The 20532-nt window shown below is 41.4% G+C and overlaps 1 protein-coding gene across 7 annotated transcripts in view; it reads right to left on the bottom strand.

Annotated features, from left to right (window-relative positions):
* Window positions 1-1138: 1138 nt before the first annotated feature.
* Window positions 1139-20532, bottom strand: part of CABCOCO1 (ciliary associated calcium binding coiled-coil 1) — a 144954-nt gene continuing 125560 nt past the window's right edge. For 2 of the 7 annotated variants that reach the window (XM_033841715.2, XM_019935854.3), the window contains one exon: window positions 17928-19732. In XM_033841715.2, the coding sequence (XP_033697606.1) occupies window positions 19658-19732 (75 nt within the window). In that variant the 3' untranslated portion in view covers window positions 17928-19657. The other 5 variants (XR_012326622.1, XR_012326623.1, XR_012326624.1 and 2 more) reach the window with 5 other exon arrangements.

Below are 20532 nucleotides of genomic sequence, written 5' to 3' on the forward strand. Positions count from 1 at the left end.
GGCTCTTGCACCTCACCGCATCTACCCCAACCTGCACCAACAAAGCAACCCTTGACTTGCCTCTCAGTAGTCACAGTGCTAGGGTGTGGACCCACATGTCTCCTCCCTGTGCTGGCTAGCAGAAAGGGTAGGTGCAGCCTCCACCTCGACACTTACTTTCAGCTTCAGTATGTCCTGGGGGAGTATCTGCTTGGCTGAAGTCAGGTTTCATGTCAAACCTAAGCTGCAGAGCACCCTGGGAAATGGGACCATTTAGCTTGTCAGCTTCTGCAGGGCCAAACAGTGGCTCTCAAGGGGTTGGAATGGATGAGGGTGAGCCAGCCTACAGGCTACATGGTGGGGGTGCAGGAGAGCATTTCTGAGAGAAAGGGAAAAGGGGCCCAAAACAACCTCGACTGACCTTGACGCTTTGCTTTGAGCTGGTCCTGGTTACTCAGAGGAGGCATTTTAGGTATGCCACATCAGGGAGACATTGGAGTTTTCTTTGGGTGGTGGTTCTGAGGTCTGCATGTTGACCTATTTATTTTCTTGAGTACATAAATAGCCTCCTCTTCTATGCCCCTGACATTTATGGGGGGTGTTTTAGTTCCTTCCTTACCAGAAGAGGAAAGGTGTTCAGACTCATTTGCAACTGGGTGGCCTTTCTTCAGGCTGGTGTCCACTGGACTGAGAAAACACTTTCACTACAGTTGTTGAAAAGAGAAGCTTTAGATGCACCCCAGGAATAGGTGGCACTTCTACCTTCCAGGTAAATCGCTATTTCTCTGATGAGGAGACTCCAAATGAGGTCTCAAAGTTGTTCACTTTTGGATGGATCATGGAAACCCCTCTGGGTTTTGGAAGCAGGCAGTCAGTGGCGCTATCCTGCCATCTTCTTTTGAACATTCAATCCAGCAAACACCTTAAGCTTTAATAAACATCTTCTCTTTTAATAGCATTGACTCCAAGCTAATAAGGCAACTAGCGCATCAAGTGAACGTAAATTTCTCATTAACAATTTATGTAACTTTGTTGAAGAGAGCAATTCCAACTTCTGCTAACTGAGTTTGTATCAAAAAAGATGGAGCCATTTTACTACCACCCTCAGGACCTTAATCACACTCCGGGAAAGGTAAAGTGACTCTCATTAGCAGACTAAGAGCTAAAATCCAGGATGGGATAGAAGGTTCCAGAACACAGTAAGAGCCCAAAAACTTCAACAGGATTATAAAGCAGAGGCACAGACTGGCATTTCACAGTGTTTTGAATTTTATTGGCCAGAGGAAGAGCCCTTTGACTTGAAGCTAAAGCCGTGCGTAAGACTTTGAAGATGCTGGCTTTAGGATGTGGGTGATGTGTTCAATTCTCCCTCTGTACTTAAGATCTTTCTGTGGAATGTGGCACCACGTGCTGGGTAGACCTGTAAGAGGACTTACCCTTTTCAGCTGATCCAAAGCTTTTCCCTCTGGCTGCAGGAGGTGGCTGTAATTTAGGAGTTTCATAACGAAGGGCTGAGCGAGACTTCCTAAAGTGACAGCCCTGTGGGCAGAAGAACATGTGGCGTGTCTGTGATCGGCCACACGTGATTGCATTTGAAGGGATTTAATAATTCTTCTTGAAATTCTCAGCTTTTCCCTCAGACATTCCTCTGGAAGCCTGATTAAATGCGTATTATTTCTTCTTAAGTGGTTTTACAGGTTGCTTATTTTGGGTTTATGAGCATCAACACATTTTAAAAGGTATTAGTGGGCTCTGCTGCTGGATACTTGTTCTCTAAATCATTAAGTTCACTATCAGCCTCAGATAATAAGAAATTTTTCAAATGTCACTTTTTTTTTTCTTCTTGCGCATTCATTCAGGCAACAAGTATTTTTTAAACACCTTCTGTGTGCTAAGTTCTAGAAATACTCCAGTGAACAAGACTGGCGAGGTCTTGCTCTCACTACAGTGTAGAAATTTAAATAAAAAGTTTGGTAAAGTCTATATTGTTGTGAAATCAGGAGGAATGAATTTGAATTTGAATTAGTCTTCCTTTCCCATTCAATAAAAATCAAGGGCAAATGGAGAGACACAAACAGGTTATGGTTCCTCTGTGTTCTGTTGGTGTGTGGTAACATTTAAAGTTGGAAGATGAGGTGAGTGGGGGGGGGGAAACTACTACTTTTCTTCTTGTCACCTTCTCTCAAGGTACCTGTTCCATAGAATTTGAAATTGTCCAACTGTTCTAAGTCTGTACCTCCAAAAGAGAAAATGTGCTGGCAGAAATCCTTTCACTGCCTGTTTGGGGAGACACATCTTCGCTACTACAGTGTATATAAAATCTCTGTGTCCCGTTATCAGGGCTGGGGTGCAGGGCGCTGGGACCGAGGGGGAGTGGGTAAAGGGACTGTGATTAAGTGAATCATTTAAATCATGATGGAGAAGAGACTCAAAAGGCAAGAACTAGGTAACTGGAACTATCTGGAAAGGTGAGGCAAACAACGGCAATAAGTGCTAGTCACAAGGTCAGGAACAAGTAGGTCAAGGTGAGGGCTCGGAATGGAGGCTGTGAGACATGTTGGGCTGCAGGATATTGTTTTTCTATTTATGTGAAGCCATGTTGTTAAGTGTCACGGGTAAGGCCTTGTCAGCTTAAAAGCCCTTGTTGGGGCCACGCACACAGAGCTCACCAGAAGTGGTGAGCTGTGCAGCAGCAGGAAGGCTGGCCTCAGAACAGCCTGTTCACTTCTCCCGTGGCTTGGGGGAAAGCTGGATGAAGAAGGATGTGGGAGAAGAGCCAAGGATGCCACCACCTTCTCAGGAGAAAACAGTGGTTAACCGAAAACAAGGAGTTCAGCAGTGTCCCTAAAGCTGAGACTTTACACAGTACTTTCCCACCCATCTCACCTGTTCCTCCCGGCGGCCCCGGATGCAGACGGGTGGCTGGAGGGAGGACGGTTCTTCTCACTTGACGGATGATGAAACTGAAACCAGCGAGAGCAAGTGAGTTTAACGTCACATGACTGTGTAGGGTCAGACTGAGAGCTTGAGTCCAGAGCTCCTCATTTTAGCTGCAATTCTCTTTCCAGTACAATTTACATAGTATTCAAATGCTATGTAAAAATAAGCAATAATGAAGCACAGCATTATAAACGTATTGACTCCCTGAAACCTGCGGCTGTTAAGCCAGGTCTCTGTGATTCCTTTGGAGACTTTGGCAATCCCCCTGGCTGCCGTCTCCTTTTTCATCTTTCTGGACTTGATTGGCACTGGAGGAAATGTGTCACTGAGCATCCACTACGTCTGCTCCCCTCAACATACAGACTGGCATTCTATCTACAGCCTCGGTCCTATGGGTAATTACGATCGTGGAGTACCAGCAAACGTTTATTCAGTAAGATTTCACTCATTTGCTTATTCGATTGCTGAATTATCTTCCAGGAGTAAATCAGAAGGTTTTACCATTCTATTTGCTTACTTTAGTTGGGAAATCTGAGGGAAATGAGTCCAATTCACTCTTTACATTTCTAATTAAAACTTGTTACATTTCAAGCTTTTTGACAGGAAAAAAAAGACAAGAAACATTGTGTAGAAGGCAGCTTTGAGAAGACACAATCCATGTGGTTGCTTGAGCAGGAAGGGTTAAAAAAGGCAACAACAAAAAATCTGCTTGATTTTGCTGCTTAAAAAAAACAACAACTTAAACCATCCTCCAAATGTAGCTTAATCCATTTTCAGACTCTATACATTATGCATCAAGATTCTGTACAAAAGGAATTTGAGAGGAGCATTTGCATGAAACCACTTCAGTGGATTAAATTTGTAGTTCAGCATATTAGACTCGAAAAGTATACAAGACATTTTTGAGCCCTGCCTCTTTCCTTATGTGCAAAGTTCCTACTTCAGGTAAGTAACTTTTTAAGAACGGGTGGATTCCAGCAGCTGTCTTGAAAAAAAAAATTAAGAAAGGATTGGGTCTTCCTTCCACTTAGCTTAGCAATGGCTACAGAATCTTGAAGAACATAAAGCATAATTGAGAAGGTTGATGTAAGCAGTTCTGCAGTTCCTGAGGTTCTTTCAGGCTAACGCGAAGCGACGTTCCCAATAAAAGGAGCTCATACAGGTACCTCTGCAATGACTGAAAATGCTCCCAGCTTCTGTACAAGATGGACTTGCCACTATGGTTGAACAACTGGATGGAAAGCTCAGAATCCGTCATCCAGATGTCTTCACCTAGTGGAAGTCAAACATCATTGACACCACATCTGGATGTTTGGAGGGCTACTGCAATTATTATTTTGTTAAGTAATCGATCATTGGGATCTTGGAAACATAGTATCTATTTTCTCTTACCCCAGAGTACATGTGTCACCGGAGGAACATACTTTAATGGAGGAAAAGTCTGGAGCGTCCAAAAAGCAACCCATTTCTGGGCTGTGAAAGATGGGAGGTCCTAGGTTGACAGGTAGTGTCTGACCCCAAGGCATCATTACCTTGGGCTGTCCAAACCATGGGCTGTGCAAACAATCTAAAGAGTATCTGAGAGTTTCTATGGGAACTTTTATTTTTTTAAGTGCTGAAAAGTTTCTAGTGGCATGGCTGGTTGCCTGGGCTACAGTGTTGTGTTGACAGCTCTGGTCCTTTTCCTGACAGCTGAAGATTAGGACAGTGACCAATGAGAGCGTGGAGTTCTCCTCTGAACTTTCTGTCAGACTGGTGATTCATTTTGAGACCTACATTTTATGAATGCTGTGAATTCAATGCAATGTAGCTGTTGAGGTGTCTACATTCAAATTGGATTCCATTAACTTTATGGTGTGATTAAATGTCTGAATCATACCGACTCTGGGTTGAACTTATGTGCCTTCTGAAAGCACTTTACAAGATTGGCACCTTCAATGAGTGTAATCTGATGCATGGGATTAGGAGAACAAAACCTGAAAAGACATCAGCTCAAATATAACAAGGATCTAACCACCCAAATTTGAGAGTAGAGGTGGACGCTCACTCTCAGACTCACTCTCAGATATGCAGAGTGGAGCGCTATTCAGCATGGATATTTTTTCCTTCAGAATACTCGATTTTTGACATTAGAAGGGACTTGGTGGTCTGCCATTAGGGTGTTTTTCAAACTTTAAGGTACCTAAGCATTAACTGGGGTGCTTGTTAAGAATCCCAGTTTCCAAGTCCTGCCTTCTGATTGTGAAGGGCTGGAGTGGGGTGCAGGAATTATGGACCTCCTTGGGAGAAACTGACTTAATTCTCTTACATCTGGAGAAGTGATGTGGCTCACCTATGGCCTGGACCACAGCTATTGGTAAGAGAGCAAGACCCAGAACTAGATCTCTTTACATTTTCTTCAGGGATCTTTTATCAGCTACTTAGTTCACACTCATCAAGATCGATATTTATGACGTGGAAATTGTCAAGTTTGAAAGCCACATGTACCATGTTAGAAAAAGTAGAGAAAAATATGGAGTGGCAGAGAGAGAGTGAGTGAATGAGTGAGTGGCATATTGCTTGCCATTTACCAAAAATGAATTTTGATATCTAAAAATTTAAGGTACTCCTGAGGTGTTAAATGGGAGCTGCGCAATGCTTCTTCATGTATTTGAATCAATTTTAGGCAGTTCTGACATAGTCATGTATAAAATACTTTCATTTCTGCATTTCTCTTTATGGATTTCTTTGGCTTCAAATACCCTACAAATATATAGCATTTGGAAATTCCAGAATTGATGAAATAAAAAACTTTTTCATTTGTACTTATTCTTTAATTTTTTTAATTTGTGAATTATTTTTTCAGATTCCTTCTAACTTCCTATTGCATTGTTAGCATTTTTTGTATTGATTTTTAAGAGCTGTTTATATATTAAAGTTATTAACTTCATATCTGTCCCACATCTTGCTGAAAGTATTTTTCTGTTTTTTGTTTTATTGTTATTTACAGTAAATTTTCTTTTACATGAAGTTCAGAATTCTTCTGTAGTTAAAATTATTCTTCTTGCCTGTTCTTGTCTTTGTAATGTTATTTCATTTATTTGTTAAGCCCTCTGTATCACGAGATCAGGAAAAGAGTCACTCATACTTTCCTCTAGTTATTTTGTAGTTTTAATATTTGCATTTTTTTTTTTTTTTTTTTTTGGCAGCACGCGGGCCTCTCACTGCTATGGCCTCTCCCGTTGCAGAACACAGGCTCCGGACGCGCAGGCTCAGCGGTCATGGCTCACGGGCCCAGCCGCTCCACGGCATGTGGGATCTTCCTGGACCACGGCACGAACCCGTGTCCCCTGCATCGGCAGGCGGACTCTCAACCACTGTGCCACCAGGGAAGCCCAATATTTGCATTTAATGCTTTAACTTGTTGGTATACTCTGTGAAATGTAACATATAAAACACAAACATATAACATATAAACATTTTTCCTTAAATAATTAATTGTCCCAGCATCATTTCTTATAGATTCCTTTACTTTCCCATTGGTTTACCAAGTATATCATAAGTACCCTTTATTGTACACTGAGATACTGTGCTAAGTATTTTTAATGAGTTTTAAATTTTAATGAGTGTAGATTTCATTTGATCCTTACAATAAAATTCTTGTATAGTTATTTTTATTTACATTTTACAGATGAGCGAACTGAGGCTTAGATAGCTAATAATGCTTGTCTACAAAAGGCAGATCTGAGAGGGGAATCTCAGGATTTAAGTGCCTCCAAATTCATAGACCCAGCCGCCCAAGTAAATTTCGCCATAAGACAGATTCTGAGTATTATGGCTCTTTGGGGGTTCTTTATTCTGTTTCACTAATTTGGCTGCTATTTTTGCACTAATATCATCCTTTAAAGTATTTTAGCTTTGTAACGTTTTTAAATCAAAAAGCCATCTCCCCTTGTTACTGTTTCAGTATTCATGTTGACCGCAGACTAGCATGAGTAAATACAAATCCTAAGATTTTCCAATGGAACTACACTTCAAACGACATCTTTACAGTATTTAAATTTTGTATCAAGCAAAATGCCCATTAGGACAGTTTTATATTTTTCTTCACGTGGGTCCTTTACATTTCCTATCTTCACCTTAAATATTTTGTATGTTTGTTACTACTGTAAGAGATTTTTTCCCTATTACATTTTCTAACCATTATTAATTTGTCAAAAATCTATTTTTAGTCTTTATTTTTTAATCGGACTTCTTATTTTTTTAGAATAGATTTTCTCATGAGTTTTCAATGTATATAATCTTATAATCTACAAATAATAATTATTTTAGCTTTGTGTTAATTATACTTTTTTTTTTTTTGCGGTACGCGGGCCTCTCACTGTTGTAGCCTCTCCCGTTGTGGAGCACAGGCTCCGGACGCGCAGGCTCAGCGGCCATGGCTCATGGGCCCAGCTGCTCCGCGGCATGTGGGATCTTCCCGGACCGGGGCACGAACCCGTGTCCCCTGCATCGGCAGGCAGACTCTCAACCACTGCGCCACCAGGGAAGCCCGTTAATTATACTTTTAACTTCCTTATGTTGTCTTACTGCAGGGGTAGGAAAAGAAAAATACCAGTGGTGAAAACAGCCAGCCTGTGTTGTCTACTTGCCTTCTCCTCTTCCTTCTACAAAACATTCATGAAGTTCCTCCTCTGTGCCAGGCACTGTGCTAGATCTTGCAGATAGAGCACAGAACAAGATAAAAACAGCTCCTGCCCTTCTCGAGGCACAGCCTGGGCAGGGAGACAAACATTCAACAGGTAAATTATAGGACTAATTCATTAATTCCAACCCTTATCTCACTTTTGACTCTAATGGAAATGCACCTGGCATTTCAATCTAAGCCAGTTTGAGATCTTCTTTAACCTGCTGTGTTCTTCTAAGGCTAGTTTGTAGCTTTTTAAAGTCAGGGATGTCCCTGGAATTTTAAGAAAAGGCTTCTCAACGTTGCCTTTTTTTTTTTTTTAACCTATTGTCCATCCATCCATTTTATAAGCAATAAACCCAAGGCTCAGATGGGTAATGCAGCACGCCCAACATCCTGCAGTTTTTGTGACAGAATCTTCCGTGGAATCCACCTTCTAAGAAGTCATCTCAGTGCCATCAGGGCGATGGGTCTATTCACCCAAAGCTAGGCACCAGTGTATCCAACTCAGATTGGGAGCTTTTTCAGAGTAGGAGCCCTTTCTGGGAAGCGTTCTGGGCTTCCCTGGGTCCAAACGGTACCCGATGCCTTCTAATGGTTGCTGCTGTAAAGACTCCCTACCAGAGAGGGCAGGGAAAATGGGTAACCAGGCTTCCAGTGGGTTGGTCCAGAAGCTGGCAAAAGGGCAATGACACTGAAAGGCTAGGGTGCAGCATCAACCTCTCAGAAGTGATGTGTACTTCTTGTTAGTTAAAAAAGTTAATCGAGGGCTTCCCTGGTGGCGCAGTGGTTGAGAGTCCGCCTGCCGATGCAGGGGACACGGGTTCGTGCCCCGTTCGGGGAAGATCCCACATGCCCCGGAGCGGCTGGGCCCATGAGCCATGGCCGCTGAGCCTGCGCGTCCGGAGCCTGTGCTCCGTGACGGGAGAGGCCACAGCAGTGAGAGGCCCGCGTACAGCAAAAAAAAAAAAAAAAAAAAAAAAAAAAAAAGTTAATCGAGAATTTATGGAAAATACAGAAAAAATTTTAAAAATCACCTGCAAACTTACCATCAACAGATAACTCCCATTTTATTCAAATGCTTTATCTTTGCATATCATTTTTTCCCATAAAACACATACCATATTTAATGATAGATTTTCCCTCTAAATCATGAACAATTTCCCACGCCTGTAATTGCATCATCTTTTTGTTTGTTTTGTCTCCGCAGTTTAGCCCTGGCCCTTGAGTTTTGCTTTGCAGTGCTCTGGGGATTCATCTGTCTATTCATTTTGAAATGGTTCTAACAAATAAAGGAACCTATGAGGACACCTTGAATAAAGACACTTAACTGAATCTAAAATGGTCACACTTGCTTGAATGAATGATGACCTTGTCATCAAAATTTCAGCAGAAAGGAAATGGTACTAATAATTCAATATGAGTCTAGCACCTTAAGAGATGAATAGATTTGCTTTCAAAAATTTCCAGCTAATTTTCATAGACATGTTGGAATGCAGTAGCTCCTTCTGTGGCAAACATTTAAAAAACCACACCCACACATAGAGACAATAATCTGCACCAGTAGCACAGTCTTTGAAAAAGAAGAAAAAAATACCTTTTGTCTATCTACCTACCTATCTATCCACCTAAATTTGGAATTGAAGAATGCTGAGAATGCTAGGACATTCCAAGGTATAAGACGTTATGGGGGCTTCCCTGGTGGTGCAGTGGTTGAGAGTCCGCCTGCCGATGCTGGGGACATGGGTTTGAGCCCTGGTCTGGGAAGATCCCACATGCCGTGAAGCCTGCGCTCTAGAGCCCGCAAGCCACAACTACTGGGCCCGCGCGCCTAGAGCCCGTGCTCTGCAACGGGAGAAGCCCCCGCAATGAGAAGCCTGCGCACCGCAGCGAAGAGTAGCCCCCACTAGCTGCAACTAGGGAAAGTCCACGCACAGCAACAAAGACCCAACACAGCCCAAAATAAATAAAAATAAAATAAATAAATTAAAAAAATATATTTAACCCCCCCCCCAAAAAAAAAGTTACAGAGGAAAGATTATTTGGTGGAGTAGAAATGGCAGTGACCTGCCCAAAAACCATTCTTTGTTTTTTTCCCTCTTGAAGGGAATCCCAATTTTTTTGTTTTGTTTAAGATGTTGGGGGTAGGAGTTTTTATTAATTAATTAATTTATTTTTGCTGTGTTGGGTCTTCGTTTCTGTGAGAGGGCTTTCTCTAGTTGTGGCAAGCGGGGGCCACTCTTCATCGCGGTGCGCGGGCCTCTCACTATCGCGGCCTCTCTTGTTGCGGAGCACAGGCTCCAGACGCGCAGGCTCAGTAGTTGGGGCTCACGGGCCTATTTGCCACGCGGCATGTGGGATCCTCCCAGACCAGGGCTCGAGCCCATATCCCCTGCATTCAGGCAGATTCTCAACCACTGCGCCACCAGGGAAGCCCGGGAATTCCCATTTTGTTCAGCTGTTGGCTGACCGTGTGTTTCAGGGCCACTCCCCTCGCCCCAGTTGGTGCATCCTGACTCCCCTAAGTCAATCCTGATCATTCTACTTCCCTTACCAGTGTTTGGTTTAGGATTGATCATGTGATACAACTCTGGCCAAATGGACACAGGAGAAACTCTACTGGCAGGCTTTGGAAAAGTTTTTCTTCTTGTTAAAATGAAATGTAAGAGAAGAAAAAAATTGTGAGGATGTAATTGTCATCCTGGGATTAGGAGGGGACAACTCAGGACAAAAGCCAAGGTGCTGAAGGGGACACCACAGACAGAAATGATCTGGGTCCTCGATGATGTCACTGAGGCTCCCTGCCTCTGAACTTCTTTTTTGTAAGATTATGTAGTGTATCTTTATAATTTTTTGAGCCATTTTGAGTTTAGGATTTTATTGACTTGTAGCCAAAAGCATCCTAACTGACGCAGGTGGTCACCAACAGCAAGTAAACAACTGGTGACTGAACATGTTTAAGGGAGGGAAAAAATAAGCTCTATTTCCAAATCTATGATCTGACTGTGCTGTTTATTTTAACCTATGGACTGCAAACTACCCAAATCAGAAATAATACTTCTGAAATAAATATTAGTCTTTAGAACTGGATATAGTTAACATCAAGTAGCCAACATATCAATGTTTGCTCTAGTAGGGGCCTTAGCCAGGTTCTAGAGTAGGCATCTAGTAAATAATTTTTAGTGAATCAAGGAGTATTTCAGCTGAGGAAATAACCTTGGCCTAAGGGAAAAACTATTAGCAAATTAACAGTCCAAAGTCTTGTTTATACTTATTATATTAGAGAAATTCCAAGCCATCCATAGACATTTAAAAAATTAAAGTAGGAAGTATTGAAGGTGTGGCCTCTCGTGGGAGTTTCCTGAGCGTGTAGTTCATCATACTTATGAGGTTCAGTCCATTATTTCATAGAATGTCAGTTTAGGAGGGACTGTGGGCTTATATAAGCTAAGAAGTAATTACTTTATGCAATAAAACTATACGCAGGTCCCTAGTTAATGAATTTGCTGGTTGTTCTCCCAGTTTACAGACATTGACCCACATGAGACACGCTACATACGCATAAACACAGAGAGACATATTCATTGAGTTAATGAGGGCAGGCGTAATTGCAGCAACAGACAGGCCCAAGAGTGAAGTCACTCTCAGAAATGGAAGTTTCTTGCCCCCTCATATGACAGTCTGGGCATGTGATATGAGTTGGCAAGGGTCACCTGTCATGTGGCCCTTCAGGAACCCAGGCAGACAGCTGCTCTATCACCTTTGAGTCATCGCTCTCCTTGCTGCCATCCAGCCAGCAGAGAGGGAGGGGAGACAACGTGGAAGAGGTATGGTCTGGTCCTGAGCCATACCCTTCAAGCAGCACCTTTCACTTGTACTCACATTCCGCTGGCTGGAACTTGGTCCCATAGTCACACCTCACCGCAAAGGGATCTGGAAAATGGAGATCAGCCTTTTGCTTAGCAATAATAGGAGAATGGGTTTGCTGGACCGCTTCTGACATGTGCGGTGTCACGGAAAGAGGACCAGGGACCTCGTCCTCCCTGGTCCCTTCTCCCCACTGCAGTTAGAGTCCTCTTTGCATAGTTCAAAGGTGCTTGTCCATCACCAGCCACCTGCAAGTCTCTGCTGAAAACTCTTCAATAACTTACTGTATTCAGGATAAAGACAAAACTCTTTATCCTGACATATAGACTCTGCATAATCTAATACCCTTACCCTATTCGTTTTCAACTTTGGAAAATGCTCCTTCTCCCTTTCAAGGCTCTAGCCACACAGGCCCCCTTTCACATCCTCTGTTTCCCATGTTGTCTTTTTTCTTAACATCTTTACTGCAGTATAATTGCTTTACAATGGTGTGTTAGTTTCTGCTGTATAACAAAGTGAACCAGTTATACATATACATATATCCCCATATCTCTTCCCTCTTGCATCTCCCTCCTTCCCACCCTCTCTATCCCACCCCTCTAGGTGGTCACAAAGCACCGAGCTGATCTCCCTGTGCTATGCGGCTGCTTCCCACTAGCTATCTATTTTACGTTTGGTAGTGTATATATGTCCATGCCACTCTCTCACTTCGTCCCAGCTTACCCTCCCCCCTCCCCATATCCTCAAGTCCATTCTCTAGTAGGTCTCTGTCTTTATTCCCGTCTTACCCCTAGGTTCTTCATGACCTTTTTCTTTTTTTTTCTTAGATTTCATATATATGTGTTAGCATACGGTATTTGTCTTTCTCTTTCTGAATTATTTCACTCTGTATGACAGACTCTAGGTCTATCCACCTCATTACAAATATCTCAATTTTGCTTCTTTTTATGGCTGAGTAATATTCCATTGTATATATATGCCACATCTTCTTTATCCATTCATCCGATGATGGACACTTAGGTTGCTTCCATGTCCTGGCTATTGTAAATAGAGCTGCAATGAACATTTTGGTACATGACTCTTTTTTTTTTTTTTGTGGTACGCGGGCCTCTCACTGTTGTGGTCTCTCCCGTTGCAGAGCACAGGCTCTGGACGCACAGGCTCAGCGGCCATGGCTTACGGGCCCAGCTGCTCCGCTGCATGTGGGATCTTCCCAGACCGGGCAGGAACCCGTGTCCCGGGCAGGCGGACTCTCAACCACTGCGCCACCAGGGAAGCCCTACATGACTCTTTTTGAATTATGGTTTTCTCAGGGTATATGCCCAGTAGTGGGATTGCTGGGTCGTATGGTAGTTCTATTTTTAGTTTTTTAAGGAACCTCCATACTGTTCCCCATAGTGGCTGTATCAATTTACATTCCCACCAATAGTGCAAGAGGGTTCCCTTTTCTCCACACCCTCTCCAGCATTTATTGTTTCTAGATTTTTTGATGATGGCCATTCTGACCGGTGTGAAAATGGGCAGAAGACCTAAATAGACATTTCTCCAAAGAAGATATACAGATTGCCAACAAACACATGAAAGAATGCTCAACATCATTAATCATTAGAGAAATGCAAATCAAAACTACAATGAGGTATCATCCCATGTTCTCTTTTCATAGGGATTTTGCACTTGCTGTTCCCTAAAAACTCTTTTCTCCCTTCTTTGCCTAATTAGTGCCTACTCACCCTTTAAATGTGACTCTCCCAGGGGAACTTTCCTGATTTGTTCAAATTCCTCTAAATCAGCTCTCATTGTGGAGTATAACTCCCTGCCCGACAGCACCCATTACAGTTATTCTTTTAAAGTTGTTTGTGTGATTGATTAAAATCCACCTCTTCCACTAGATTATAAACTCCATGAGGTCAGCGGTTATGTCTGTTTCTTACCCACAAAAGATACTCAGTAAATATTTGTTGAATATAAGCATACTTACTTTCTTACCCACAAAAGATACTCAGTAAATATGTGTTGAATATAAGCATACTTGAATGAATGAATGAAGAACTGATATCTTGGGCCCTGCCAAAAATTAGCCATGCCATCACAGAGGTTTTTACTATTTGGGGCCTTAGTTTCTTCATCTGGAAAGGACTGAACTGGATGATGTTTAAGACTTTCGTCACCATGGTCCTATGGTCCGACTATTTTAAAATTGAATCCTGTGGGTCATTATGGGTGTTCAATCACTCAGCTATGCTTCCTAAGCAGATGTTACAAGTTCTGGATCTGGCAAGTGGAGTAGAAACATATTTTATTCTTTCATCCTGAATTTTTAATTATTACAAATTCAGTGCAAACTTTAACTTTATCCTAATCCTTGAAGTCCAATCACAGCTGAAAGGGGATTGGATAACGTTAATAAAAAATAAGAGAATCAATGGTTATACAGAAAAAGATAATGAAATAAAATCCATAACTATTTTGTTAGTCATTGTGGGATTAACTCCCGTATGGGACTGGAAGATGAGTACTATGTTACTTTTATTCTGTTTGAATTTGGGCCTTGGTTTTATGAAGGTCACGTTTTGATGGTGACTGAACATAAATGTTCACTGGTATAAGAACAAGGGCTGGTTTTTCCTCCTTTTGATTTTGAGATTGGTATTCAATGAAAATATTAATATCTAGGCTATTTAACCTTTTCTAGATGATAGGATGACAGGTGACCATTACCAAGCTTGATTTCAAGTTGCTGGATAGCCTCAATTCCATGAACTCCATGAAGTCAAGGACCTTATCTGTCTTATTTCATCCCAGTAGCTAGAAGGTGCCCTGAATAAATAACAGGTTAAATTAAAAAAAAAAAAAAAGAAAGAAACAAACACCAAAATGACCATTGGAGACATCTGCACTCAACATTCCCTGAAGCTAAAAATTAAAACACACAAAACTCTGGCAGCTCTGACAAAAAAGTGATGAACTGATCTCCACTGAGGGTACTTCCACGAACGAGAGAGGGACCCTAAACGCAAAATAAATTTTTAGTATTCTCTCTTAGTTTTGAAATTTGAATTCCAACAAGATGGTATTATTATGATTTAGATTCCTTTTTGCTTAGGAAACCTAAATTCATAGGTGTTTTGGCTGCTGCAAAGAGGTCCTGACTTCTCTTATTTAACAAATCAATCTCCAGGAAAAAATAAGACTTTGATGTCCAGAAGAGGGCCGGCTTCCTGAGACTCTGAAACTTGAGATGTCACAAGTATTTCTCCTCTACAACTGTTGGGAAAAGGAGCACGTTTCTTCTCTAGGGGAACTGAAGCATAATGAAATGCAATCTAAGAACATGCAAACTTATTATCTAGCAGGATGGTTGAATGGTTCCAATCAAATGGAGGAGAGAAATAGGGGCTTTATATTTGGATTTTGGAAAAATGACTCCGCAGCTATATTTAGGTACAACGGTGCCTGCAGGTACCTGAAATAGTGGCAGTCTGTGGCTTGTCTATAACACAGTGAATATATTTTCTCTTTGAAACTTTTCATGGGGGTGAGTAAAAAATCACCCCAAATTATTCCTGCAAATGGAAAGAAGCGATCTCACTGTGGATGATAAGAGAAAGGTTGCTACTTGTCTAAGTGAGAGGCTGGGGATGGTTTTTCAGCGGGCTCCTCAGAGGGCTGCCTTTGTGCCAAAGAGTGCTTAGGGTAGGCGGACCCTGTGGCTTTAAAAAAGCCCCAAATTTTCTTTATTTCTCCCACTCTTAGAAATCGCTAAAAAGCGGAGCTATAGCTTTTATGAGAATACTCTCTCTTCCATGTCTCCAATGTATAGAAGTCCTGGCACCAGGGAGATGACCTTTTTAAAAATACTAATCTGACGTCACTTGCTACTTAAAACTTATCAACAAGTTCCCACTGCTTTTAGGTTAAAAGTAAAAATCTGTAATGTGGGCTACAGGTCCCCAAGAGAGCTCTGGCTGTGACCAATCGTTCAGCCTCACTCTGTGTCCCAGGGACTTTGCACATGCTTCCTTCTCTGCCTGAAATCCATCTTCCTCCACCTTCTTCTGTCTAGTTAAATTCTACCTATCCCTGAGATCACAGCCCAAGTGGCAAAACTCATAGGAAGCTTACCTGACTTCCCAGACTAGATCAAGCTCCTTTGTTCAATACTCTTATAATTCCCTGAAGCTTGTCTTTATCACAGTTAGTATTAGCTGTCTCCCTCTCCTAGATTATTAGGGCAGAGACCATGTCTGTTTGGCTCACTACTAAAATGCCCTGGCACGTGGTAGGTACTCAATGAATATACAGCACACAAATGAACGAATGAATGGATCTGGGTTATACATTCCATCCCTGCATAAATTTTCTAAATATTTAATATGCTTACAATACAAACAAGCTTGTTACCTTATTATAACTAAAAACAAAAAGAAAGGTCAGTTTTCACTTTGTTTCATATCGACTGTGAGATAGCTAGATGAAGGTAAAGGTAAAGTATATGGGTTTTGTCATCACACAGGCCTAAGTTCAAAACCTGGTTCTACCACTTTACTTGCTGTGTAATCATGGGAAAGTTACTTAATTTTTTTCTATGTTCCAGTTTCCTCATCTGTAAAATAGGTCAGACCTGGATTTCAAGCCCTGATCCATCTATCAATTATCAATTGTGCAATTTGGTTCAAGTTAATAATCTCTCAATAAATAAATTTTTTAAAAAAGTGACTTCCCTGGTGGTGCAGTGGTTAACAATCCACCTGCCAATGCAGGGGACACGGGTTCGACCCTTGGTCGGGGAATATCCCACATGCTGTGGAGCAACCAAGCCCGTGCGCCACAACTACTGAGCCTGTGCTCTGGAGTCCGTGAGCCACAACTACTGAGCCCTCATGCCACAACTACTGAAGCCCGCGTGCCAAGAGCCCGTGCTCCACAAAAAGAGAAGCCACTGCAATGAGAAGCCCGTGCACTGCAACGAAGAGTAACCCCCACTCACCGCAACTAGAGAAAAGCCCGTGCACAGCAATGAAGACTCAATGCAGCCAAAAAAAAAAAAAAAAAAAAAAAATCTCTCTAAGCTTCAGGCTCCTTAACTATAAAATGAGGCCAATAATATCTATCTGTTTATCTCTTAGGGTTATTAGGGGGATTAATACACATACACACATATATAGGTATATATTTAAATCTGCTTATAAACATATGGAAGGTGCTCAGTCCTTGTGGAGTAAAACAATAAAAGCAAATTAAAACAATAGTTTGACAGTATTTTCTATCAGAATACTAAAAAATTGGCCGATGCATCTGTTAGTAATGATGTAGAGAAAGAGTTATCTTATGCTGTTGGTAAAATATCCTTGGAAAGCACTCTGACAATCTATCAAAACTGGAAACACAACTAAATCTGACCTAGAAGTTTCCCTCTCTAGGAATTCATCCTTTAGGTATAATCATACATGTTCCCACAGATTGTGATAGCAAGGTACTGAAAACAATAAAAAGTTCATAGATAGAACTAGTTAAAAAGTTATGGAATTGCTAAAATAAAATACTGTATGGTCGTAAAAAGTACTGATAGAGAATTATCTTAAGATATGTTGTTTGACGAAAAAAGCAATGTAAAGAACAATTCAAATCGTGTTTTTTAAAAAAAGACCCCTCTATACAAGCATCCAATTGTTTAAATGGGCAAAAAATTGTTTACATGGGCAAACACTTTCCTACGGTCTTACGGTCTTACTGGAAGCTGTGGTTGCCTCATGGGAAGAGAAATGAAGGTACCTAGCTAGGGTGAAATTTATTTTTATTTTTTGGCTGCGTTGGGTCTTCGTTGCTGCTCTAGTTGCGGCGAGCTGGGGCTACTCCTCCTTGCGGTGCATGGGCTTCTCATTGCGGTGGCTTCTCCTGTTGCGGAACACGGGCTCTAGGCGTGCGGGCTTCAGTAGTTGTGGCACATGGACTCAGTAGTTGTGGCTCACGGGCTCTAGAGCACAGGCTCAGTAGTTGTGGCACACGGGCTTAGTTGCTCTGCGGCATGTGGGATCTTCCCGGCCCAGGGCTTGAACCCGTGTCCCCCTGCATCGGCAAGTGGATTCTTAACCACTGCGCCACCAGGGAAGCTCTGAAATGTATTTTTCATCGTCTACACTTTTTTCTTTTTTTGGTAACGGAGTGCACATATTCCTTTATCAACAAAATTAATTTAAAGAGCAGAGACTGTGAATTAGCTACTGCCACTACAATTGCTCTTTCTCCTATCGTTAATAGATGTTACAGCCAGGCTGCCTCAGGGATCCCTGGGCTGCTCCAACATGAAAGATGTAAGAAAACAGGGTGGCAAAGTAGTTACCATGGGAGGATGTATCAATCCACAGGTTCCAGTGGAGAGACAGAGATGGCTGGGAATTCTGGCAAAGAGGCTGATCCAATAACTGGACAGTGGGTATTAGGGATGGGCAGTGGTTTTTGGGTTATCCTAGGAGGTAAACAGAAACCAAACCTTAGAACAAACATCCTTTAAAACGAATTTATTGAGTTCTCATGACTACCTCAAAAATAAGTATTATCCTCATTTAATAGATGAGCAAGTAGAGGGTGAGCAGCCTGTCCAAAGTCACACACAAGTCAGGTGACGCTACCTGGAAGTCTTACTCCAGAGGCAGGCTTTCGGCACGCTTATAGGATATTGTCTTTGTGCAGCTTTTAGGGACCTTACTGCTATTTGTTATTCAGTTTTAAACTCTTGGTACCCTTGCTCAAAATAAGAATTCTTTATTGGAAATGGAGGTCCACTCTGTGCCAACGATTGCTTTTGAAGCTGTGTTTGGTGATTTCGAGAAGCTCCTTTATTCCCTATTTGTGGGTTCTCTAGTTTCGCCTCTATTTTCTCTGGAACAAGACTGCCTGCCGAAATCAAGACTTGTGAGCCCTCCTAGTGATCTCCTATGGCCGTCAGCATTTTCAGTTAGGAAGGACAGCTCAAGGAAGAAACATATCGGCGCATCTCCCGGCTTTCCAGACTCGGAACTTCATGAACAGTAAACACGGTTTCATCTTAAGGACTTCTCTTACTTTGATGATCAGTGTAGTTAAAAAAATATCACATGCTGCCAGATCTGTCTCGGCCCCAGATGAATACATTTTGGGCAAATCCCTTCGGTACAGATAGAGTAAGTGGGTAAGGTTATAGGACAAGGCCAGAGCACAGACAGAACATATTTGACCAAGTGCCACCCAGATGCAAATACATCTGGTTCCAGTATAAACTGGAAACTTCTTGGAAGAATGGTGCCCTCCTAGCAAGGCTCTACACTCTAGAATACTCAGAAGTCTCAGAAATTGGGAAAGGGCCGAGGTAGTAGTTAATTTAGTTTGTCCAACTAGGGACAATCAGTCAGCAAATGGATATTTTCTTTTGAAATTATATTTTAATAAAGGTATTTAAAGGCTTGAGATGTTTTCAATCATTCTACTGCAATATAATGGTTAATTTTAAGAGCTCTGTGAGTTTGATTTGTATTTAAGATTTTTACAATCTATATATAGGTTGGTCTTTAATAACCATTTATACATTGCTTCTTTTTATATAGGTCATGTATTCTCCTGGGAGAGTAACAAGATTAGAAATAACAAATACAGTACAGAATAAAGTGCTTCAAACTGCATTATATAATTTCATAAAATTGGTTTCACACTGAAACATTTAAATAAGAAAACCAACTGACTTAAGGAGGAAAAAACACCCTAGTATATGCATTTGAATTGCTATTGTTTAGCAAGTTTTATCCTCAGCAGTGTGGTGGTGGTCTATGTTCACAAAGCTTCAGCAACGTGGCAGTTCATTTGGGTCAGTGTGGATAAAATTATTATGTTTTTTCTTTATTTTAAAAAAGTTGTGAAGATGATTAACATTTACTAGTCAAAATGTCAAAGGAGTATTGTAAAAGTCATTGTATTTTTATATATAATTCTCCAAACTCTTATATACTAAATGTTCTTATTGCACACAGTGTAATAAATTCAGAGGCTGTTATGGGACAGGAGGTAGCAAGATTGGGGCCAATACTTTTCTAATTAGTTAGGATAATAAAAATTGGGGCTTGCTTTTCCTCTCCCAGCTAAATGAAGGCGATCTGGTGCTCTAGAGAGTCTATTATTCTGGCTGGTTTTGTTTGTTTCTGTGAAGTTTAGCATCACTCTCCTTGTTTGGAGCCCTCAGGCCTTTTTCAATTTTTCTGTTCGTGCATTAAAGGCCTCTTCCTGTATTTGCAGCTTTTCGTTTATCTTGGTCTGTGAAGACAGTCATAAAAAAGTGGTTAGGATGGAGCTATCTTTCGCTGCACATTGTCTTTGTGGTTTTGACATACTATAGTGCCTAAAGACAGACATTATCCCTCACACACCTTCCTGTTTTGCAGACATAGCCGTGTTTCAGCCTGTAGTGATGTGATAACACTTTATCATATTTCTCTGCACATTCCCAATGTATAGCATGTCTGCTACGAACAGGAAGTGGTATTTGGACAGCCATTTTTCACATAGCCTTGTGTTAGAAGATAGGCTAATTTATCTGCATTTTCAGACAGACTTTACCAATAAGCACCGAATCAGAATAACTGCTCTAGGCTCAGTTATTGCAGTGTTGTTGGTACTGCCACCCCTTTGCAATGGATGTTTTTGTTTCCTGCGTAATACATTCTAAATGAGATCCCAGAAACCTTCTGTTGTGAAATAACAACACAAATAATTTCACAATTAGAATGATTCTCATAATTAAAGAGTATTCTTCACACATATAACTCCTGGAATTATGCCACTTTGTGGTACAGTTTTGGTAGAAAAAAGTAAGCAGTTGCTGACAGGTTTTAGTGTTTGCAGTGGCTGTGATAGCATTTAGCTTCTGGCAGAGATATTCTGTGGACTAACATTGCTACCTGCATAATTCCAAAAATATTTTCACAGTATCTGAACATGTGTAGCCCTGGAAATGCCTTCCTTTTTTCATGATGGGCTATAAAACTATGTATAGAGAAACCAGTGGTGGGGCATGGTAAAACTGGTGTTTTTGTTGAGGTGATTTAAAATAGTTG

The sequence above is a fragment of the Tursiops truncatus genome, chromosome 16 (assembly GCF_011762595.2).
Source record: "Tursiops truncatus isolate mTurTru1 chromosome 16, mTurTru1.mat.Y, whole genome shotgun sequence".
NCBI classification, from domain to species: domain Eukaryota; kingdom Metazoa; phylum Chordata; class Mammalia; order Artiodactyla; family Delphinidae; genus Tursiops; species Tursiops truncatus.